This window comes from Clavelina lepadiformis, chromosome 4 (genome assembly GCF_947623445.1).
Source record: "Clavelina lepadiformis chromosome 4, kaClaLepa1.1, whole genome shotgun sequence".
In the NCBI taxonomy this organism is placed as follows: Eukaryota; Metazoa; Chordata; class Ascidiacea; order Aplousobranchia; family Clavelinidae; genus Clavelina; species Clavelina lepadiformis.
The window spans coordinates 8,167,245-8,185,544 of record NC_135243.1 but is presented as its reverse complement, the minus strand read 5'-3'; the positions used below and the strand labels follow the sequence as shown (position 1 = coordinate 8,185,544).

At 35.8% G+C, this 18,300-nt stretch overlaps 2 protein-coding genes across 3 annotated transcripts; both read left to right on the top strand.

Moving 5' to 3' along the window:
* The first annotated feature begins 2,371 nt into the window (after nt 1-2,371).
* LOC143451394 (microfibril-associated glycoprotein 4-like) lies at nt 2,372-4,400 on the top strand. The gene is made up of 7 exons (XM_076951895.1): nt 2,372-2,530; nt 2,625-2,896; nt 3,060-3,202; nt 3,278-3,374; nt 3,458-3,554; nt 3,658-3,725; nt 3,826-4,400. Exons 1-7 carry the CDS (start codon nt 2,514-2,516, stop codon nt 4,071-4,073), a joined length of 942 nt encoding a protein of 313 aa, XP_076808010.1. The 5' UTR covers nt 2,372-2,513; the 3' UTR covers nt 4,074-4,400.
* Nucleotides 4,401-5,813: 1,413 nt separating this feature from the next.
* LOC143451393 (alanine aminotransferase 2-like) lies at nt 5,814-17,015 on the top strand. Of its 2 annotated transcripts, XM_076951894.1 has the most exons (12): nt 5,814-6,479; nt 10,250-10,407; nt 10,740-10,829; nt 11,795-11,903; nt 12,031-12,164; nt 12,377-12,490; nt 12,696-12,905; nt 13,239-13,321; nt 13,650-13,812; nt 14,430-14,651; nt 14,840-14,952; nt 15,748-17,015. In XM_076951894.1, the coding sequence occupies exons 2-12, from the start codon at nt 10,258-10,260 to the stop codon at nt 15,839-15,841; spliced, it is 1,482 nt and encodes a 493-aa protein (XP_076808009.1). In that variant the 5' UTR covers nt 5,814-6,479; nt 10,250-10,257; the 3' UTR covers nt 15,842-17,015. The 2 variants fall into 2 exon arrangements, with proteins under 2 accessions (XP_076808009.1, XP_076808008.1); XM_076951893.1 differs by lacking the exon at nt 5,814-6,479 and having other exon boundaries at nt 10,104-10,407.
* Nucleotides 17,016-18,300: the final 1,285 nt, after the last annotated feature.

Here is an 18,300-nt window from a genome sequence, read left to right as displayed (position 1 = left end):
CTTTGAAGTCCGCATACCTCCACAACGATCCGCTCAAGGTTGGCAATCGTTTTTGAAATTTATACGCTTAAATATAAAATCTTGTGCGAACATTAACAGCACACATTTTACGGTAGAGCACGATCGTGTTAGTACCTCTTTCATGTACACTGAACAAACATTGCTTCGGAGTTAGACCTAAGGTAGGCAAAGATTTACAGGAAATAAATGATTTGAAGTCATACCTTAACTCCTTGACTATAGGGCAAAATAAAAATATCCATTTGGGACTCAACTTGATCTTTACAAAAACTGCATTTATTGCTGTTGACTAACCCAAGGCCGTGAAGATTGCGTTTTGATTATGATTTCTTTCAAATTACGCGGCCCATCTTTGATACCAAGCAGCGCTATACTGTTCTCACGCTCTTCTTAAGGCATTAAGGACGTTTGCTCCTGTTTGGTGGTCCTGGCAAACATTTCTAAATTCAAGCAATACAATGTAGAATGCAAGAATGCAGGTATAAGTAGATTTTGTTTGACATGCAAACCATAACGTTATGTGCAACTTTTCTGAATAAAGTTATTGTCATTTATAGCTTTAATAAAATACCGAGGAAGTTTTCCATGTCGATTTTGTTGATTTTTTGAAAGATTTTCTGTGTTTTGTAACCGAACCAAATGCTGATTGTTGCATTGATTCAAATGGTTCAGTTACCAAGGGCCCTGGTCCACTGGCAACCAGTTAGTACTGTATATGACAGTTTTTTCTGGCGTTTGGATCCATATGATATTGGTACCGTTTGGTACGCTCTGATTTCTGGGTCCGCTTCTCTCGTTGCGGTAACACCGAGCATTAGAGTGGCCTTGAAACTATTGGTTGCCATCAACGCAATGTTGTAACATTTAGACTTATTCGTCGTAAAAATTTTGGCTGTCACTGTTTCACCGGAAAAAATCGTGCGTTCAAAGCTCTTTTTCACAGTTTCTTGTAAACCAAACTTAAATGTTATAACATAGTAACCTAAGCCTAACCTACATCTACGTTCTACTCTAAATCTAACGTAAATTGAACCCTAAATAATTAAAATCAAGTTTTTGCGAACAAATTCTACCAACCGCCTATCTTTAACTATGGGCTGCATGACCTACTTCCGGTGAAGTAGACATTCTCAAAGATTTTTGACTAACGGTTTACAATACAATACACCAGCATTAAGCTTGTTCAAATCCTAAATGAAAATGATGCGACACTTAACTTATTTGTGTCTACATATAGATGCTTGGAAAATCATCAGTGTTTTTTTCTTATACTTGTTTAGGTGGCAACGGTAGATAGCAAATAATCACAAGTTCTTTTCAAATAACATCTGCTGCAGTCGTGCTTAATATGAAGTCGTAGTTATCACTTCTAAACAAAGGAACGGCCTTGTTCGCTTTAGTGCGCCAACTTCGAATTTTATTGTTTGGAACACAAACAACTTTTAATTCAATTATATTTTAAGCTGTAAACTTTATTCAGGTTTAGTATAGGGCAGGCCTACTTATAAGTCTGACAGACATTTTACCACAGCACAATTCCGTTTTTGTCACTACCTAAATCGCTTACAGTTATTACTGTACACTAAATTTTAACACATGAAACAATTTTGACACTAAATTCCCAGCGCTGGACGTGTCAAAGCATTTATCAGGGAGATGCGTTCATAAAACTAGATTAAGAAAAGAACGACAAAACAGAATGCAAAAATAGCAAACCTCGCTGCGGTTGCATTGATTGGAAAACTTAATTGCTTTTTGTAACAAAAATGTTATGCCCTCGGCGACTCATAATTTTGAGTCAAGCTTCGGATATTCGGTATACCGAATACCAACCCGTTCAAAAGAATCGGCCAAATGCATATTTATTGAAATTGATTTAGCATCCAGTTTTTTCTTGTTGTTCTGTTTTGCTTGACCTTCCCTGCAGTAGGCTACCGTAATATCTCCTGAAAATTTAAAATATTTATACGAAATCAAAATTTCCAACAAGAGCTTTTTGAGGTGGAAAAAGGAGCAAATAATTCCGATATGGTTAATCAATGACAAATACGTCAAGTTGCAAAAACATTTTCAGAAAGTTAATGAGAAAATTTTTACTTGAGCACGCGTTAATCCAAATAGATTTATTTAATAACGGCAAACTGACAAATTGAACGTGCAAACAAATTTTTCAAAACAATTTTCCTCTTTCAATCAAGCCATAAAACAACTTGCCTTAAGAACATTTTAGACTTAATTATGCTGCGTTTGTGCAACTCGTTATTAAGTTTTCCACAAAAACGTCAAACTTAAACAAAAAGGCATTTTCTCAAATGTATCCAATCAATCAACTTGAAGGGAAAGAAGATTTTCTGGGAAAAACAAATTTAACTTTCTCGCAGCAAACAAGTATTTCTCCTATTTCGGCAAAGGTATATATATGCTTGCCTCTAAAACGTTTACCACAAAAGATTTACAACTTATAGCAAGTTGTGAATCGAGCATCGCCTGCAATGGAAGTAAAGCGAAGGTAAAGTAGACCAAATATATTTAAATTAAAAACCTTGCAACGTTTTTTTAACGATATTTAGTTTTAAAACTGGCATATTTTACTTTTTCAACAGCTCTAACTGGCAAGTGATTGTTCTTCTTATCATCATCCTGGCAACATCTGTTTGTGATGGTGCACGTCAAGTGACGTTAACATGCGGTAATGACGACGATGATGACGTAAGTGTCAGGGGACCGCCAGGTGTCCCTGGTAAGAAAGGGATTGTTGGCGATCAAGGAATCCAGGGACCTAAAGGATCGAAAGGGGAGCCAGGAGAGAACGACGGCTGGATGGAAGTGTTTGAAAGGATGCAGCAGAGGATACAAGAATTGGAGAAAAGTTTATGTGAGCAAGAAAAAAATGCTGTGTTTATATTCGAAATGATATAACGTATATTTTGGGAAAACATTTCAAAATTAAAACACGAACATACCATTAAGTTAATGCTTGAAAACTAATTTAAATTCAGTTCCTAATTAAAAAAATATGTTTCCGATAATTCTTGCAGCACAAAATACAAACGATTTAAAAACTGTGACATCGAACGATTGCAAAGATGTTTTAAACCTCGGATTTGATACATCAGGGATTTACAAAGTAAACGTCGGAGAAGTTTATTGTGATATGGAGACAAGTGGGGGTGGTTGGCTGGTTAGTTAAGATGCTCTTCCATATTGAGAATAATATGCGTTAAATGTGTTAACATTAGATCCACCTAAAACGCAGGTTTTCCAGCGACGAATTGATGGAAGCGAAAACTTTTACCGTGATTGGGATTCTTATGCTCGAGGATTTGGAAATATATCCGGGGAGTTTTGGCTAGGTATCAGTAATTTACTCTTCTGTAAATGTTACAAATAAGTTAGTCTTCAGGCTACATTGGTATCCCTTACGACATCATTTTAGGGCTTGATGCTCTTCATGAAATTACGAGTAGAAGAAGTTACATCTTACGAGTGGAGCTTGAAGATGAAGATAGCAACATGGCATATGCCGAGTATAGGTTTGTGATTTACAAAAAACGATTCAAACTGTTTCGTGGTGTGATGACGTTATATTGTTTTAGCAATATCACATGATTAAAATAATTGACCTCTTCTTTAAAGCACTTTCTCGATTGGACGACGTTCGGAAAATTACGTATTAACTGCAAGTGGATTTTCTGGAGATGCAGGTAAACTCACTGCTACTTTTGTACATAATTCAATATTTCCAATAAGTCGTTTCCTTTCGTTAAAAATCCACCGATAACCCACTAGTTAATGATTTTTTAGGTGATTCTCTGGAGTACCACAACGGTAGTCCTTTTTCTACGAGAGATTCAGACAATGATGTCCATCCATCCCACTGTGCAGAAATTTTCAAAGCTGCCTGGTGGTATAAGTCATGCCACTATTCTAACCTAAATGGTCAGTATCGCACTCCTGGGCCTGAGCCTAGCGCACAAGGAGTTGACTGGAGAAATTGGAAAGGAGAACACTACTCCATGAAGAGTGTTGAAATGAAAATTCGACCAACCTGAAAGATAAAGTTCAGCAGCAAATGCTATATGACAATTCCGTCTCTTTTTGTAAAATAAAAGAAGATTTAGTCCTACCAGTTGTGGCGAACACTTTTGTTGCCTTTGCAAAGGATTGTGTCTCTTTTTCTTTTCATTCTTTGAAAGTAACGTAAACTTTTATAAATATGAATATACAACGATTTTAAATTTCCCATCTCCTTTTTTACAAATCGACAGGTTACCAGACAATGAAACTGATGTTTGTATTTTGTCGGATGCTTTGTATGTAAGTTATGCATTTTCGTATATATACCTGTAACAAGAATATATTAAAAGCTGACCAACGTACGTACGGCCTACGCACAATTATTACTATAAATGTCAGGTTATTTCGATCACAATAACGGCGGAGACACCGAAAAAGGGTAAAGCTTAATTCAGTAGTCGACTAAGCTTCTTATACTAAGACATTTATAACTTAAAAATATATTTGCTTGAAGTACAAAACATGGAGAACAAGAATCTTCACACGATGTTAAAAACTTGATGGATACCGCTAAATGGCCAGGGAATGTGTATGGAAGTGAAAGCGCCAAAGCGATTTTGGCGTTTGACACATTATAATATGACTGAAAGGTCTTTTAGGTTTTAAGGGCCACATGTAACAAAACACAGAAATTTACCGCCTTGCCTATTTTCTTTTAATGTTTAACGTATTTAAGCGATATGTGCATTTGGTATAATTATATTCTGCAATACAAAGCTTTATCAATTGGCTCATAGTAAGTTTTGGCCGCCGGATGGAGCGCAAACTATTGCCCCTCTTTTCACCAATCAACTTTACTTTTTATGCATTTTGCAAAGTATTTTTCAAAATTCTTGCTTCAAACGCACGCATTGAATGCAAATATACATTTAAAGGTTATATACATTTAAAGGTTCGAAAGGAAACGTTACGTAGTTATATTAGTAAGATGCCACAACGCAAAACGACATTAATTGGGTAAGTTCTAGAATCATTTCATTTCATTTTTGAACTCCAACAAACCTAGTGGAAGTTTTGCTGTCTTATTTGCACCCAATGCAGTACGAACCAAATTATAAGCAATATTTGTCAATGCAGATGGACTACTATGAGGCATTTTTATGACGTTTATTACCTGAATATTGCCTTCTCATCTAAACTGTGTGAGCTATTCATGATTTTGATGGTGAAAAACAGTCTGGGACGCATGCTTTTTTCTGGTATAAATGTGGCAGCCAAACTCCCCATCACATACGTCACTTGTAGTGAGTCTACTATATGTCACACGATAAACATTAGCCTACAAGCCCTACATTATGACCACTAAAACGTGCACTGTGTTGGAGTATGATTCAGTTTGGGAGGAAGTTCGCGAACTTAGCAAAACAGACGTCGAATTATGACAGCGTCAGTTACCCATCGAGCTAATATCCCGCCTACTTTATGACGAACAGCCATTGGTTAACATTGTTTACAAAACGTGCAACTGAATTCAAACGTTAAGACATTCTGGTTAAGTTTTTCAAACTGTCGTGCTTGTTTTTAAGCGCGTCAGCTATATTTGGAATCGGTATTAGGTCACACTCACAACATTAATTATTTGCTGGTAATAGAGCTATTGCAACATTCAAAAATGCTGTTCTGGCTGAATTAAAATTGTTGATTAAGGCAAACAATAGCTCTTGTTTCCAGAAGATTTTGCTTACATCAACAGCATGTGGGGAAGCCTTTAAGGTTACCTCGTGCACGAGTCAAAAATTCATAACGCTTTGATGCTAATGTACCTATGGTCTATTGTTATTACCTAATTGCTAATGTTAGTTTAGCAAATACTTATACTGTAGCCTACCGCTGAGTAGCGAATATTTTTGCTTTGATTGTCATTTACCGTGCTGGTTAAACCAATAAAATATCTTTAGTGCAGTATAGGGTGATAGCATAGCTGTATAGTGTATATGATACAAAGTTATCGCAAAATAATTTACAACGGTAAGATATGCTACACTCAAGAGCATATGGGAATAGTTGGCAACCTCGAAAATGCAGCATCATAAATAAAAAACTAGCACAGTATTGACAATCGAATTAATAGCATCCTCTTTGTAAGTGAAGTTTGTCATATTCATATATCGACACACGGTAAGAATTATGTACAGTCAACTGTTTGAAAAGCAGCATCTGCTGTCATGAGCCAGGCAGCGAAAAAGGAATTCAGAAAGTCGAGAGCAGTGTAAACTTGTTCTAGTACAAACATTGCAGAAAGAACCTTTAAACTTAAGCGCTGATGACGCCGCCAAAAAACTTCGATTAATGTTCGATAGCGGTCGACAGCAAAAGTTATCCTATCAAAACTAGCCTCTGTTACTCGAAATTTAGCGTATAGAAGACGACGAAAGTAGCTGGTAAGTCATGACCTAATAGTTGTTTAACTGTATTATTATTATTATACAGTATTTTTCTTTCTTCCTGGAAATGTTGAAACCAATATTTTGCTTTGCTTGCACATATGTGGCCTCGCTACTGTACTTGTCTGTGTGGCGGTGTATTGGTGACTTAAAAAGGGCCCTTGAGATACTTAGGTTTACAACAATAAATGGGATTGTGGAAGTTTCACAAGTTTTGTTTTGTCAGTGAGCATTTTGCAATACAGTTTTTTGAGTCGATGCTGATTAAATGCTGTCCTTGATATAAAGCTGAATGATTTCAATGATAAAGTGAATTAGGTCAGTCTGTTGCAATATGTTATTGTTATATTCTTTCTAAAAATGATATGCCGGTGTGTCGTTTAAGGCAAAGGTAGTCATGCCAATTGCAAACAATTTTAGCAATCTTGCTTGCATTAACAAATCCGCAATTGCTCCGGCATTGTGACTGCAAGTGCCAGAGTGTTTAGGTTGTAATCCGTTTCGTGCTTGACTCGTAGATTTCTTTATTGCAATACCTGGCCAATGTCACAAGTATGCAAAATTTCAAAAAGGAACACATCAAACTCAGGGAATTTCAGGTCTAAGCAAATGCAAAAGTTTGACCTCGAAATCGTAGTTTGTATGACTTCCGGCGAAGGAACTGGCCATGACTCATAAACGTTTTCATATGGCAATCCCAATTTGTGTATGCATGATGTTGATGGAATTATTTAAAACTTGTTAAGTTGTTTTGTTATTTTTCTGATCGCGTTTGTTTGTGAGGTTCACAACATAAGTTTATTTCTAGTAATGCTTCAAATTTGCAGAGGCTTAAAATTTAATTTAAAATGAGCTTCAATTCCAAAAACAAGTCGTCCTTACATCAAAGGGATCGTATGTAAGTATACCGGGAAATTATTTTCAATAACTTAATATATGGTGGTCAAGCAGTTATTCCCCAAATGGTTGCCATAAAAACGCAAAATTTCGTTATTTATGCTACCCAAAGCGTATGACGTCGGTGTTTGGATCAAGTACAAATAGAAAGTTTCGTTTAACCTACAAGAAATACACAGGACTATGGTTAAAATCTACTTGTGCATAACAGGAATATCTCATGTTAATTAAACGTACCCTAACTTGCAGTCGGTGTATTAATACTGGTAAAGATAGATGCTATGCGCAGTCATCTCTGATAGTTCTTTGCTGAAAAGTGAAAATATACATTTACTCCAACTAATCGCTTGAGAAGTTTTCACTCACAAGGGTATTAGCAACACAACCATTATTGGCTAGTCTAGTGCCTTACTTTATTCAAACATCAACTATTAAGCACGTTGGTAGTGTATTGTGACGTCATACTTTTACCACCACTGTCATAAGTAACAAAACGGAAAAATCAGCTAAGCCCAAAGACTTAAAATATACATGAATTAAAACACGACTTTATAGCAATGAATAATTGATATCACCGTCACTATAACAAAATGTAAACATGTAAAAAAGTTATCCTGTAAAAGAGTTTGTTGTGTTTACTCAGAACGATGGCGTTTTGTCGATTAAGTAGCAACAATACTTGTAATTAATAGATGTGGTCATATAAACAGTTGAAGGACATTTTAAAGCTGATCGGGTTAATTTGCAACCGCGCCAAAGGTTAGATTTTTGTACGCTCAAGGTAATCGTTTTAGAATATAATGGTTCGTTGAAAACACGCCCCTTTTCCACCTACTACTACGTCACACACGATTATTACCTGATTGAGAGTCTCCTGAGTGGTCGTAACGTTTTCGACCAGTCAGCGTGAAATGCGGTTTTCTCTTATTGGCCAAAGGCCAAGCATGCCTTCTGGTGTTATGCCCAAAAAAGTGTACATGCGTTTCTGGGAAATATTTTATCAGTTGAATTTCAGTGGCATACTTTCAAAGAATTATTACGCCAACTGTTGAGGCATAATGATGTCGTTTAGCCCGATCATCGTGATTTGTTTACTGTAGGTAATTGTAACCACTGAGTTATTAACTCAAAAACACGCAGTAATAGACGTTGACAAAGGTTTTTAGGATGTGAGTTTTGATTACTGGTAACTTAGGCTAAGTGTGTTTTGAGTACGATAGTATTTGCACTGATGAAGAAGTTAGCGCTTAACAGGTGTTTGTTAGTTAATATGTAAATCATTTTACACTTACCTATTAACATATTTTGTTGCTTGAAATGTTTTTTGGTTACACATGGACATAGTACTCCAAACTTTAAATGTAATAGAGCATACAAGCCTATACCTTATGCCATGTTAGGTTACCATGGTGTCTCGCCTTACCAATTCAGATTATATAAAACTTTCCGTTAAGTTTGTATTAGGTTATGTTCTGGTCACTGTTTTTGGTTTTCATGTTACATTTGTGTTTTGTGTTGTAACCATTTTGTGAGCCATATATTAAGGGTCAAGCCCAACTATATCACTTGCATAACTATAGTGTTCCTATAATTATAACCTTTATAGGTGTACTGGCCTTGGTTATAATTAGAGCGATTATTTTTTGACATGTCAAAAAAAGTCAGAAATTTGTCAAATTTAAAGCGTTAGGTCAAAAATTGTCAAAATTGTTTAAAAAGTCAAAATTTTTTACCAAGTCGAAATTGTTTACAAACTGCATTGTCGTGGTGTCATAGAGGTTGCACTGTAGGTGAACTTGTCATTTTGCATTGTACACCTTGCAGCCTACTTTATACTGTTGTAAATGGCCCATTGTCTACTTACTGTGAATCAGCTCTTGCTTCGGTTTTGCTTTAGATACTTCATCTATCTTTAGTTTAGACAATTGTATTGAACAGTTTTTGTTGTGTTTTAGTTGCAGTTTTTTGGCAGTGATTTGTAATTAGCTCATTTCCCTTTTCAGAATAGGCTAGGTCTGTGTTCAAATTTTTGCCCTTCTGTACTACAATAAATTTTAACTTTTGTACAATGATGCGTAATTTAACTACTTAAAATCTTCATACGTCAAAATTTGTCAAAAAAAGTTATTCATGTCAAAATTTGTCAAAATTTTCAATTTTTAGGTCAAAAAATAATCGCCCTAGTTATAATTTATACAAACTTTGAATCTCCTTTTTGCGTTTATTTACCGTTTCTGCTTCTCAGTCTCCCATATCATAGGGTTGCCATACGTCAGGATTTTCCCTGACATGTCAGGGAATTTAGTCTTGAAATCTGCGTCAGGGAGAAATGCTAAAATGTGCTTAAAAGTCCGGAATTTTTTTAAATGGTATTTTAATCCAAGTTTTTCTAGGTTGCCACCTTTTTTCCAACTCTTTCTAACTTTTTTCTGTATTGCAATGCAACATTTCTTTGCTGTTTTTGTAATGTTTAGTGTTTATCCTTCTTTCACAAAAAGCAATGTCGGCAATGTACTATGGTAATATTCTAAAGTTAGTCAATGCAACTGAGGTAAATTTGTCAGGGTTAGTGCATTATCCAACATGGTAACCCTACCATATCAAGATTGTATATTGAAGAATTATTATTACATCATAATTTCTTTTCAATTACCACAAAACTCCTTCTCATTCAGGATTTGTATTCATAAAAGTGTGTGAATAGAGTGCAAATGTAAAAGAAACTCATTAATATGTTTTAGAGTTTTTTAATTAGGCTAATTTTGCCTCAGAAGTTTGATAAAGTTTGTTTGTAAAATATGATTTGTAAATAACAAATTTAAGCATGGCATCAAAGTCAGCTCATATGTTTCGAAATACTCGCATTACAGTGGTAACTATGGCGAAAAGGCATTTTGCAAACGGATTTTCTCACAATGGAAAGGTCTTAACCCTTGATTCTATGAATGAACATATAAAAAAAGTGGAGTATGCAGTTCGTGGACCTATAGTCGTCCGAGCAGGAGCCATTCGAAAGGAGTTGGAGCAGGTAGTCTTATATTGCGTTGATATCATAAATGATTTTTATGTTATGTTATTCATTTTGCAGAGAATATATTTTTGACATAGATTATGCAGTTTATCCGTGTTGTGTACTTAAGGTCCAAACTCCACATTGTTTCTCTTTAGTAACAGTTTAAACGCCTCTTTACACTGCTGTTTAATAGATGATAGTGTAATTATAGTTACTAGAACTATTAATGTGAATGCAAATATGCTTTTGAACAAGCATTAGTTACAGCTTTGTATGTCTATGCTCCGTCAATATTTACTTTTTGCTAATGACATGACCGTTGGTACAAAACTTTTTTTACCTTGTAGGGTGCACAAAAGCCATTCAAGGAAGTTATATCAGCTAACATTGGCGATGCACACGCAATGGGTCAAGCACCAATTACATTTCTAAGACAGGTAATAGAGTCATTTCGGCTTTAAAAAACAGTTGCATGCTCTCTGGCAATTTTTAAGTAATTTTGTCAAAGTGAGTAATATTAATTTTGATGCTAACAACTGGTTTGGGTAGGTTTTTAAAAAGAATGCGCTGTTTCAAACTTAGACTCAATAGTGTGTGGGCTATGTCTAAATATTATCATCCATAAAACGATCTTTCTTTATACAGTATATATATACATTTGCTTTTTAGTCTATCATTCTGTTGAAATTACAAGATCAAATCAACAACAAAGCTCCTTATTTTGCATATGTTAAATACTGTTTGACATAAATAATGTATTTAGCGTTTTCCAGTGATCGCCAGTTTTAAGATAACATTTTTCTGTTATATATATGATATGTATACAGTAATTGAAATACTATGTCATGGTAATGTACCAGTGTATACCTGTAGTAGACTATGCAATTGTGTATGTTCTATTTACATACCATTTTCTATCTACGACAATATCATTTTTGTGTGTTGATAAAATCACAGGTTTTTGAAAAATAAGTATCTTCCATGTCTATATCTCATGCAGTCTTTATTGTTATGTTATGCGTATCTATGGATTATGATAAATGTAGCGGCCTGTTAATTGACATAAATTGTCCATTTAAATGTTTTGCAAGTGGGTAACTCATGGTCTTAAAGTGTGTTATGTATATACAGCATATATGTCACAACTTTTAAAACATGTATTAATTATGTTACCATTGAAGCTGTAATGTTGCCAATGAGGTTAGAATCCTTAAAATTCAAAATTCTTGTAAATTGATTGTAAAATTTAATATATATATTCTGTATATATGATAACTTTCAACTGCCCCAGCGCCATGGGTAAAAGTGACGTTGCAAGCTGCAGGTCACATCTTAACTCTCAACTCCATCTAATCTTACTCATTTATTATACTTTAAATGAAATTACAAATTTTTGCAACAGGTAGTGGCCTTATGTGTATATCCAGACCTACTTAAAACCAATAACTTTCCCGACGATGCAAAAGATAGAGCACAGAGAATACTCGATGGCTGTGGTGGTGGCTCAATAGGTATGGACTGTGATATGTTGCTTGAAGTCGATCATATAACACCTTTAAGCCAATATGGCGAATCACTGTACAAATAACAATCATTTTCTGCGATCCAACCCATAAATTTATTATAACTGTGTGGTAGGAGCATATTCTGCTAGTCAAGGGGTTGAGATAATTCGCAATGATGTTGCTAACTACATCGAGAGGAGGGATGGAGGCCTGAAATCTGATCCGAACAACATCTTCCTTTGCACAGGGGCTAGCGACGGAGTGGTGGTAAGTAGCCGCTATCTATTAAGCACGATTGCTCATAACGTCAGAATACGTGACAATGCAACTCTAGAAATTCACAGACACATACGTTGTACATGTTTAATACTTTAGCTTCCCTACTGATTTAGAGCTTGTAGCACAGCTTACTCCTAAAGCACTGCATATCATAGTTATCCTCATTGTCTTTTGCAATACATAAAAGCATTTATTAACAGGCAATGCTGAAACTCCTTGTATCTGGTGAAGGGGCAAGCAGAACAGGTGCAATGATTCCCATACCACAATATCCACTCTACTCAGCCACGCTTGCTGAGCTCAATGCCAAAATGGTATATCTTTAGTTCAGATATAAAACAAAGTTATGTGTTTTTGAAACTAAATATTAAATTAATGAACTTGTATCAAATGTCATTGGAACCTAATTATTAATGTATTTGGCTTACTTCTGTCCACCGCTTGACAACTTAAGTTTGAATTTTATTGTTTACTTTACCCTTTTTATTTTGTGTTTACTGGTTGCATATATTTTTGCAGGTGCCATACTATTTAGATGAAGATAACAACTGGGCATTAGATATTGAAGAGCTGCAACGGGCGTTTGACGAGGGTGAAAAGATTTGTCTTCCTCGAGTTCTCTGCGTCATCAACCCAGGCAATCCTACTGGACAAGTTCTAAGCCGGGACAATGTTGTAGAAATTATAAAATTTGCCAAACAAAATCATTTGTTTTTGATGGCCGATGAGGTTGGTGGGTGAATATTTCCTTGGGCTGTTATTGAGAATCGTTTTCATGGACGTGTATAAAATCAAACTGTTAGTAAAAATCATACATGAGGTGTTTCCATCAAATTTCATAACATCCAAAATACTCTAAGCATGACCATAAGAAAATAAGTAGATTGGGAATGACTTTTATTATGTTATGTTCAACTATTTTCGCTACCATTTCACTCTCAACTCTGCATAACAGGACTCCAAAAACACACACCTAAAATCACCACACAACACATATGGACGTTAGCGCAGAGTAGTGATACAAACTAAAGCATTTTATTTGTGTTCTGCTATGCACTACAGGTGTACCAAGACAACGTTTATGCTGAAGGTTGCGCTTTCCATTCGTTCAAGAAAGTCTTGTTTGACCTTGGGCCAGAGTACAGGTATATGGAATGTTATTGACATTTTCTTTACTTTTTGCCAGCAAGTCCTGTAAACAGCATGGCAAATGCTGGGGTACATGTTGTCACATGCTGGGAAAAATTGTTAAGTAAACCTTGCTTGAGTAGATTAAAGAAATATCTGCATTGAAAAGTATTATATAAGTATGTTGCTTAAGTTTTTAAGGGAAATAATCTTGATGTATATGACATTCAGAGCACTTGAATGGTATTTTGACATAGATAATTTCACCAAGCTTGTTATGAGATTTTAGTCCAATAATAACTGTTCAACTACTTCTATTACTAAAACTATTAACCCTGTTTTTAGCGATCACGTCGAACTAGCCTCGTTTCACTCAATATCAAAGGGTTATATGGGTGAGTGTGGCTTCAGGGGGGGCTATATGGAGACGATTAACCTTGACCACAAAGTAAAAGAACAACTTCGCAAGCTTGTCTCTTGTCGACTTTGTCCACCAGTAACAGGACAGGTAATTAATCTTACTTTGCCGGTTTGACAACACTGAGGATGAACAATAACTGGTGTTGTATTACTTTGTTATGGATTGCTTGGACTTCTCTCAGATGTTGAAGATCTTCATAAATAATATGCTATATCGCAAAGGTGGGCAAACTGCGGCTCGCCGACTTGTTTTTGTGGCTCTTCTAGCTGAATAGTAATATCCATAATATCGTTAATTATCCATGCATTGTTGACCGTATTTGTATTGACACTACTGATTTTCCGGCTCGCTACTGTTTGTAGTTTTCCGCAAGTGACTCTTTCATTGAACAAGTTTTCCCACCCCTGCTATATACTAATTGTTTTCGTAAAGACTAAAGACAGATATCATAAACCGCAATGAAGTACGCTAGCCTTTTCCCGTGAACTTTATCAAGTTTGATACCAGAATTGTCAAACCAATTTCCTACAGCTTGTATTTTATTAGCAAAGTTTAGAGTAAAAATCATCAAAAAGGTTTATCCTTTGTTGCTGCAAGGCACTGTTTTTTTATGACAAAACACCGAGCCAGTTTTAATCATAGCGCTGATAGTTTCCAACGTAACAATATTCGACTGAATAACTTTGCAATCTCTCTGCTTTCAGGCTGCGTTAGAAGTTATCGTCAACCCCCCACAACAGGGAGAACCTTCGTTTGAGAAGTTTGACGCTGAAAAACGGGCCGTGTTGGGCACCCTTGCCGAAAAGGCCCGCCTAACTGCAGAAATGTTTAATTCAATCCCTGGCATTCACTGCAATACTGTACAGGGGGCGATGTACTCGTTCCCACGCATTGAAATCCCAGAAAGAGCGGTTCGTAAGGCGGAGGTAAGCGCTCCTGAAACCTTTTTTCCATTGTTACTTCATTATTACGTATGCCCTCCTGCAAGAAAATGGCAACTGTAAATCCTGATTGGGTTAAGCTTGTCCCTTACATTCTAATATACTACGTAAACGTTATAATGCTATAACTGTGTAATACCGTATTTCTTGACCTAAAAGTTAATCTTTGGCAGACTTGTGGCATGCAACCTGATGCATTTTACGCACATGAGCTCCTAGAAGAAACAGGAATATGTATTGTGGCCGGGAGTGGGTTCGGACAAAAGCCAGGCACTTATCACTTCAGGTAAGTTGCTCCTGTACCGGATGTGACGTTACGACCTAACTACATTTTACGCTGGTACATTTTGTTAATTTCAATGAACGACAAAGACTTTGAGTGTGATTTTAAATTCTGTTACTTACGACGACTATTGAGAAAGTAACTATAGTTGGCATTTTATTGGACTTTTAAAACAATTTTCTAACCGTCCTTGAATAATTTATTACGTCCCTTTGGTTCCGGGACGTAGATTATGTAAAGACGTTGTAAGACACGCAAATGCTAATTTGCTGAGAACGCGACAACATGAAAGTGTAGCAAGCTTGGAATTTTTGGTTCTCTTTAAATTCAACGCGATTGCTACCTCGAAGAGTTACAAAGTACGCGGTGCTGTTGTTGCCTTCCGATGAAACAATTTGTGCTCTGCAATGCCATCCAACGGCGGTTATACATGACATTGTTATGGTAACCAGCAGTGCGTTCTAAAACGCCGTTAATGGTTTTTAATGTTGTCTTTGTAGGTAACATTATGTCAGCATTTACATGCAGTTAACCTTAACTCTTTCGTCATCTGACAATAGCGAACACTGGGTCTTTTTAAGAAAAAAATTCCTTTTTGAAATTTACTAAAACTCTCAATGGAATTTACTAAAATTTGCGAAAAGCAGCTGACGCTTCTGCTATTCGTTGCCTTTCTATTCACGTGAAAGAAATTCTTTTAGTCATCATAACTGCTAGACATAAATTTTATTGGATAAATTGAAGTTAAAGTAACTAAAAACAGATCATGATAACAAACTATTTTATCTTTGTTCTTAGAATGACTATTCTTCCGCCTATTGACATGATGAGATCATTATTTAAACTATTCCGCGACTTTCACCTCGGTTTTCTTGAGAAGTACAAGGAGTAGATCTTTATCCTGCGGCCGGCATCAAGAACATTTCAATCCTTTTCTTAGAAGCATCGTAGTCCGAGAACCTATTAATTTTTCATCAATCTTTCTTTCTCTTATGACCGTAATTTTACCTCCAATGATCTGTGTGACGTCACCTGACGTGGTAATCAATTTTTGCTGCAACGTTCTTTTTTAGGTTTAGTTATCATTTGTCATTTACCGTTTGCATCTATTGCATGTTCGACAACATAATTGTTTGATTAAAACGCGAATTTAGAACCAGTTTTCTGCCTTATCTTGCTACCTGTTAAACTCGGTAATCCAACATAGTTATAATATCGAAACAGTGTAATTTTATTAGGGAATTGTTGGCTGTAGCTTTGGTCATGCTTGTTGTTTAATTTATGGCCTGTCGTCTAATTGCACTTGATTCGTGCTCTCCTAAGGAATTCTCTGTCTCGTCTTTCGTGTTGTCTTCAAGTAATTTATTGTCGTTTCCTATTTAGTTTTTACGCCCGTTAGATGGCGTAAGTGATTCATGCGAATCTTTCGATATTCAAATTTTAAGTTCCAACTTTGTAAGCCACAAAATCTAAATGTTTATCATTTTTTTTGTTACAAAAAGCTCACAGTTCGGACGACACAAATTCAAAAAACATCCCTAGAAAAAATATCGCGCGGAAAATTGTGGACAAGTGTCCCAAAAAATGCCTAAACATGTGGTGTGCGTAGATGTGTTTCAAGCCTGAGACTGGTGTTCGCTTCCGGTGTTACCTTGTGGTTTAAAGACATTAAGGTTAAAGACAAAAGTTGTCTACACTTAGCCTGTTGTACAAATTTTCTAAATAAAGTTCTTAAAGAGTCGTACTTGGTATAGCTCACCAGTTTTGTCGGAAAAAAGTGAAACGTTTAAAGCAAATACAAATGCAAACTGTAACTTCAAGGTTCATTAAACGTTTGTATCTTTCTATAAATGTAAAACTAATTTCTGTCGATTCGTCATTTGCCCAAGATCAAGTAATGTCTTTTCATTTCCACTCAAAATGTTTGAAGTGCATGGCATTTTACATTGCTGTTTTCAGAAATCTTGACGTTTTATTGATTTTGCAAATGTTCTCCGCTGCATCTGTTAGTTGTGATCGTCGTAGCTCCGACAGGTTTAAAAATAAATTTCATCATGAAAACTGTACTTCTACTGCATAACTTGGTTTTTGTCAAAGGTTCGAACCTAAAGATCACACAAATACACAGGTCTTACGTGCTCACAATTCACCGGTTTATGGTTGCTGGTTTTATATTTTGTTATTTCCATTTTGGAAAAGCCACCAACATAGAGTTGTGCTGAGTAGTCTTTGTAGCTGTACGTGTCTGCTTTCACTTTTTCAATTTTTGTTCTGAAAAAAAACGTAACGTACACTGCTTACTAAAGGCTACTTGGAACTGGGAGTCGGATTTACGTAACCCGGAATGCCGGATGTAATACAAATAAAGAATGCGCAATAAACTGAGGTCAGATATTATAGTACAGCGTTTGAGAATACATCACTAATAATAGGCCTACTAATTCGCACAACAATTCTTTCAAGGACCCCTGCTGATTAAATTGTCAGTCAACAATACAGGTTGGTCCTATTTCACGGATTTAACAACAAGACTTTTTTCCCTATAACTGCAATTGAAAATTACGTCAGGTTTGGTTTTTTACCCCTTTGCTAATCATCTTCCCTAGTCTCAAATAGACTTGATTTCCGTGTTTGGCAGCTCGATGGTGCAGAGCGTTCAAATAGCCGGAGAACTTGGGAAAAATCATAAATGCAAAACTATGGCAACAATGCTCTTAAGTACTTCAGGTGAATAGGCCTACCGTAATTGTTATAGAAAACATTTTAACATGTAAATATTTTTGTTTTATTTTTTTTAAATCTCGAAAAACCAAGTAATTTCGTAAAAAATACATCGAAGATACAAACGTTTTGAGAAATGTTAAAAAATATTTTTCATATTGGTCTTTGTTGGACTAGCCACATAGGCTATAAAATGATTTCAAAATAATTTTCACTAAAAGCGAAAATTTATCTGAAAAATTACATAATATCTTAATTACAAAACATTTGCTCTTCGACATTTAGTTTGTAAGTTACAATGAGATGGGTATCCTTATGACCAATGCACGTCTTTTGATCACCCCAAGAAAGAGTTATAATTTACTTGTACAGTTATGTCGTTAGTTATTTAGAGTTAAAACCAATTTAAACCCTACCAATAGGTGGCGTGCGCACAGTTTGTAAATGCAAATAAGAAGTTAGGTTATGAAGTTTAAGAAGTTAGATTACAACTAACGTTGCCATTACCACAAATTATATTACGTTAAGTTTTGCGCTTTTGGCAATCGATGAGAGCGGAAACAGGGTTGACCCATCTAACGTAGCCCTTATTACTTATTTCTACTCACCCCCGGTCGTTACCCAGCCTAC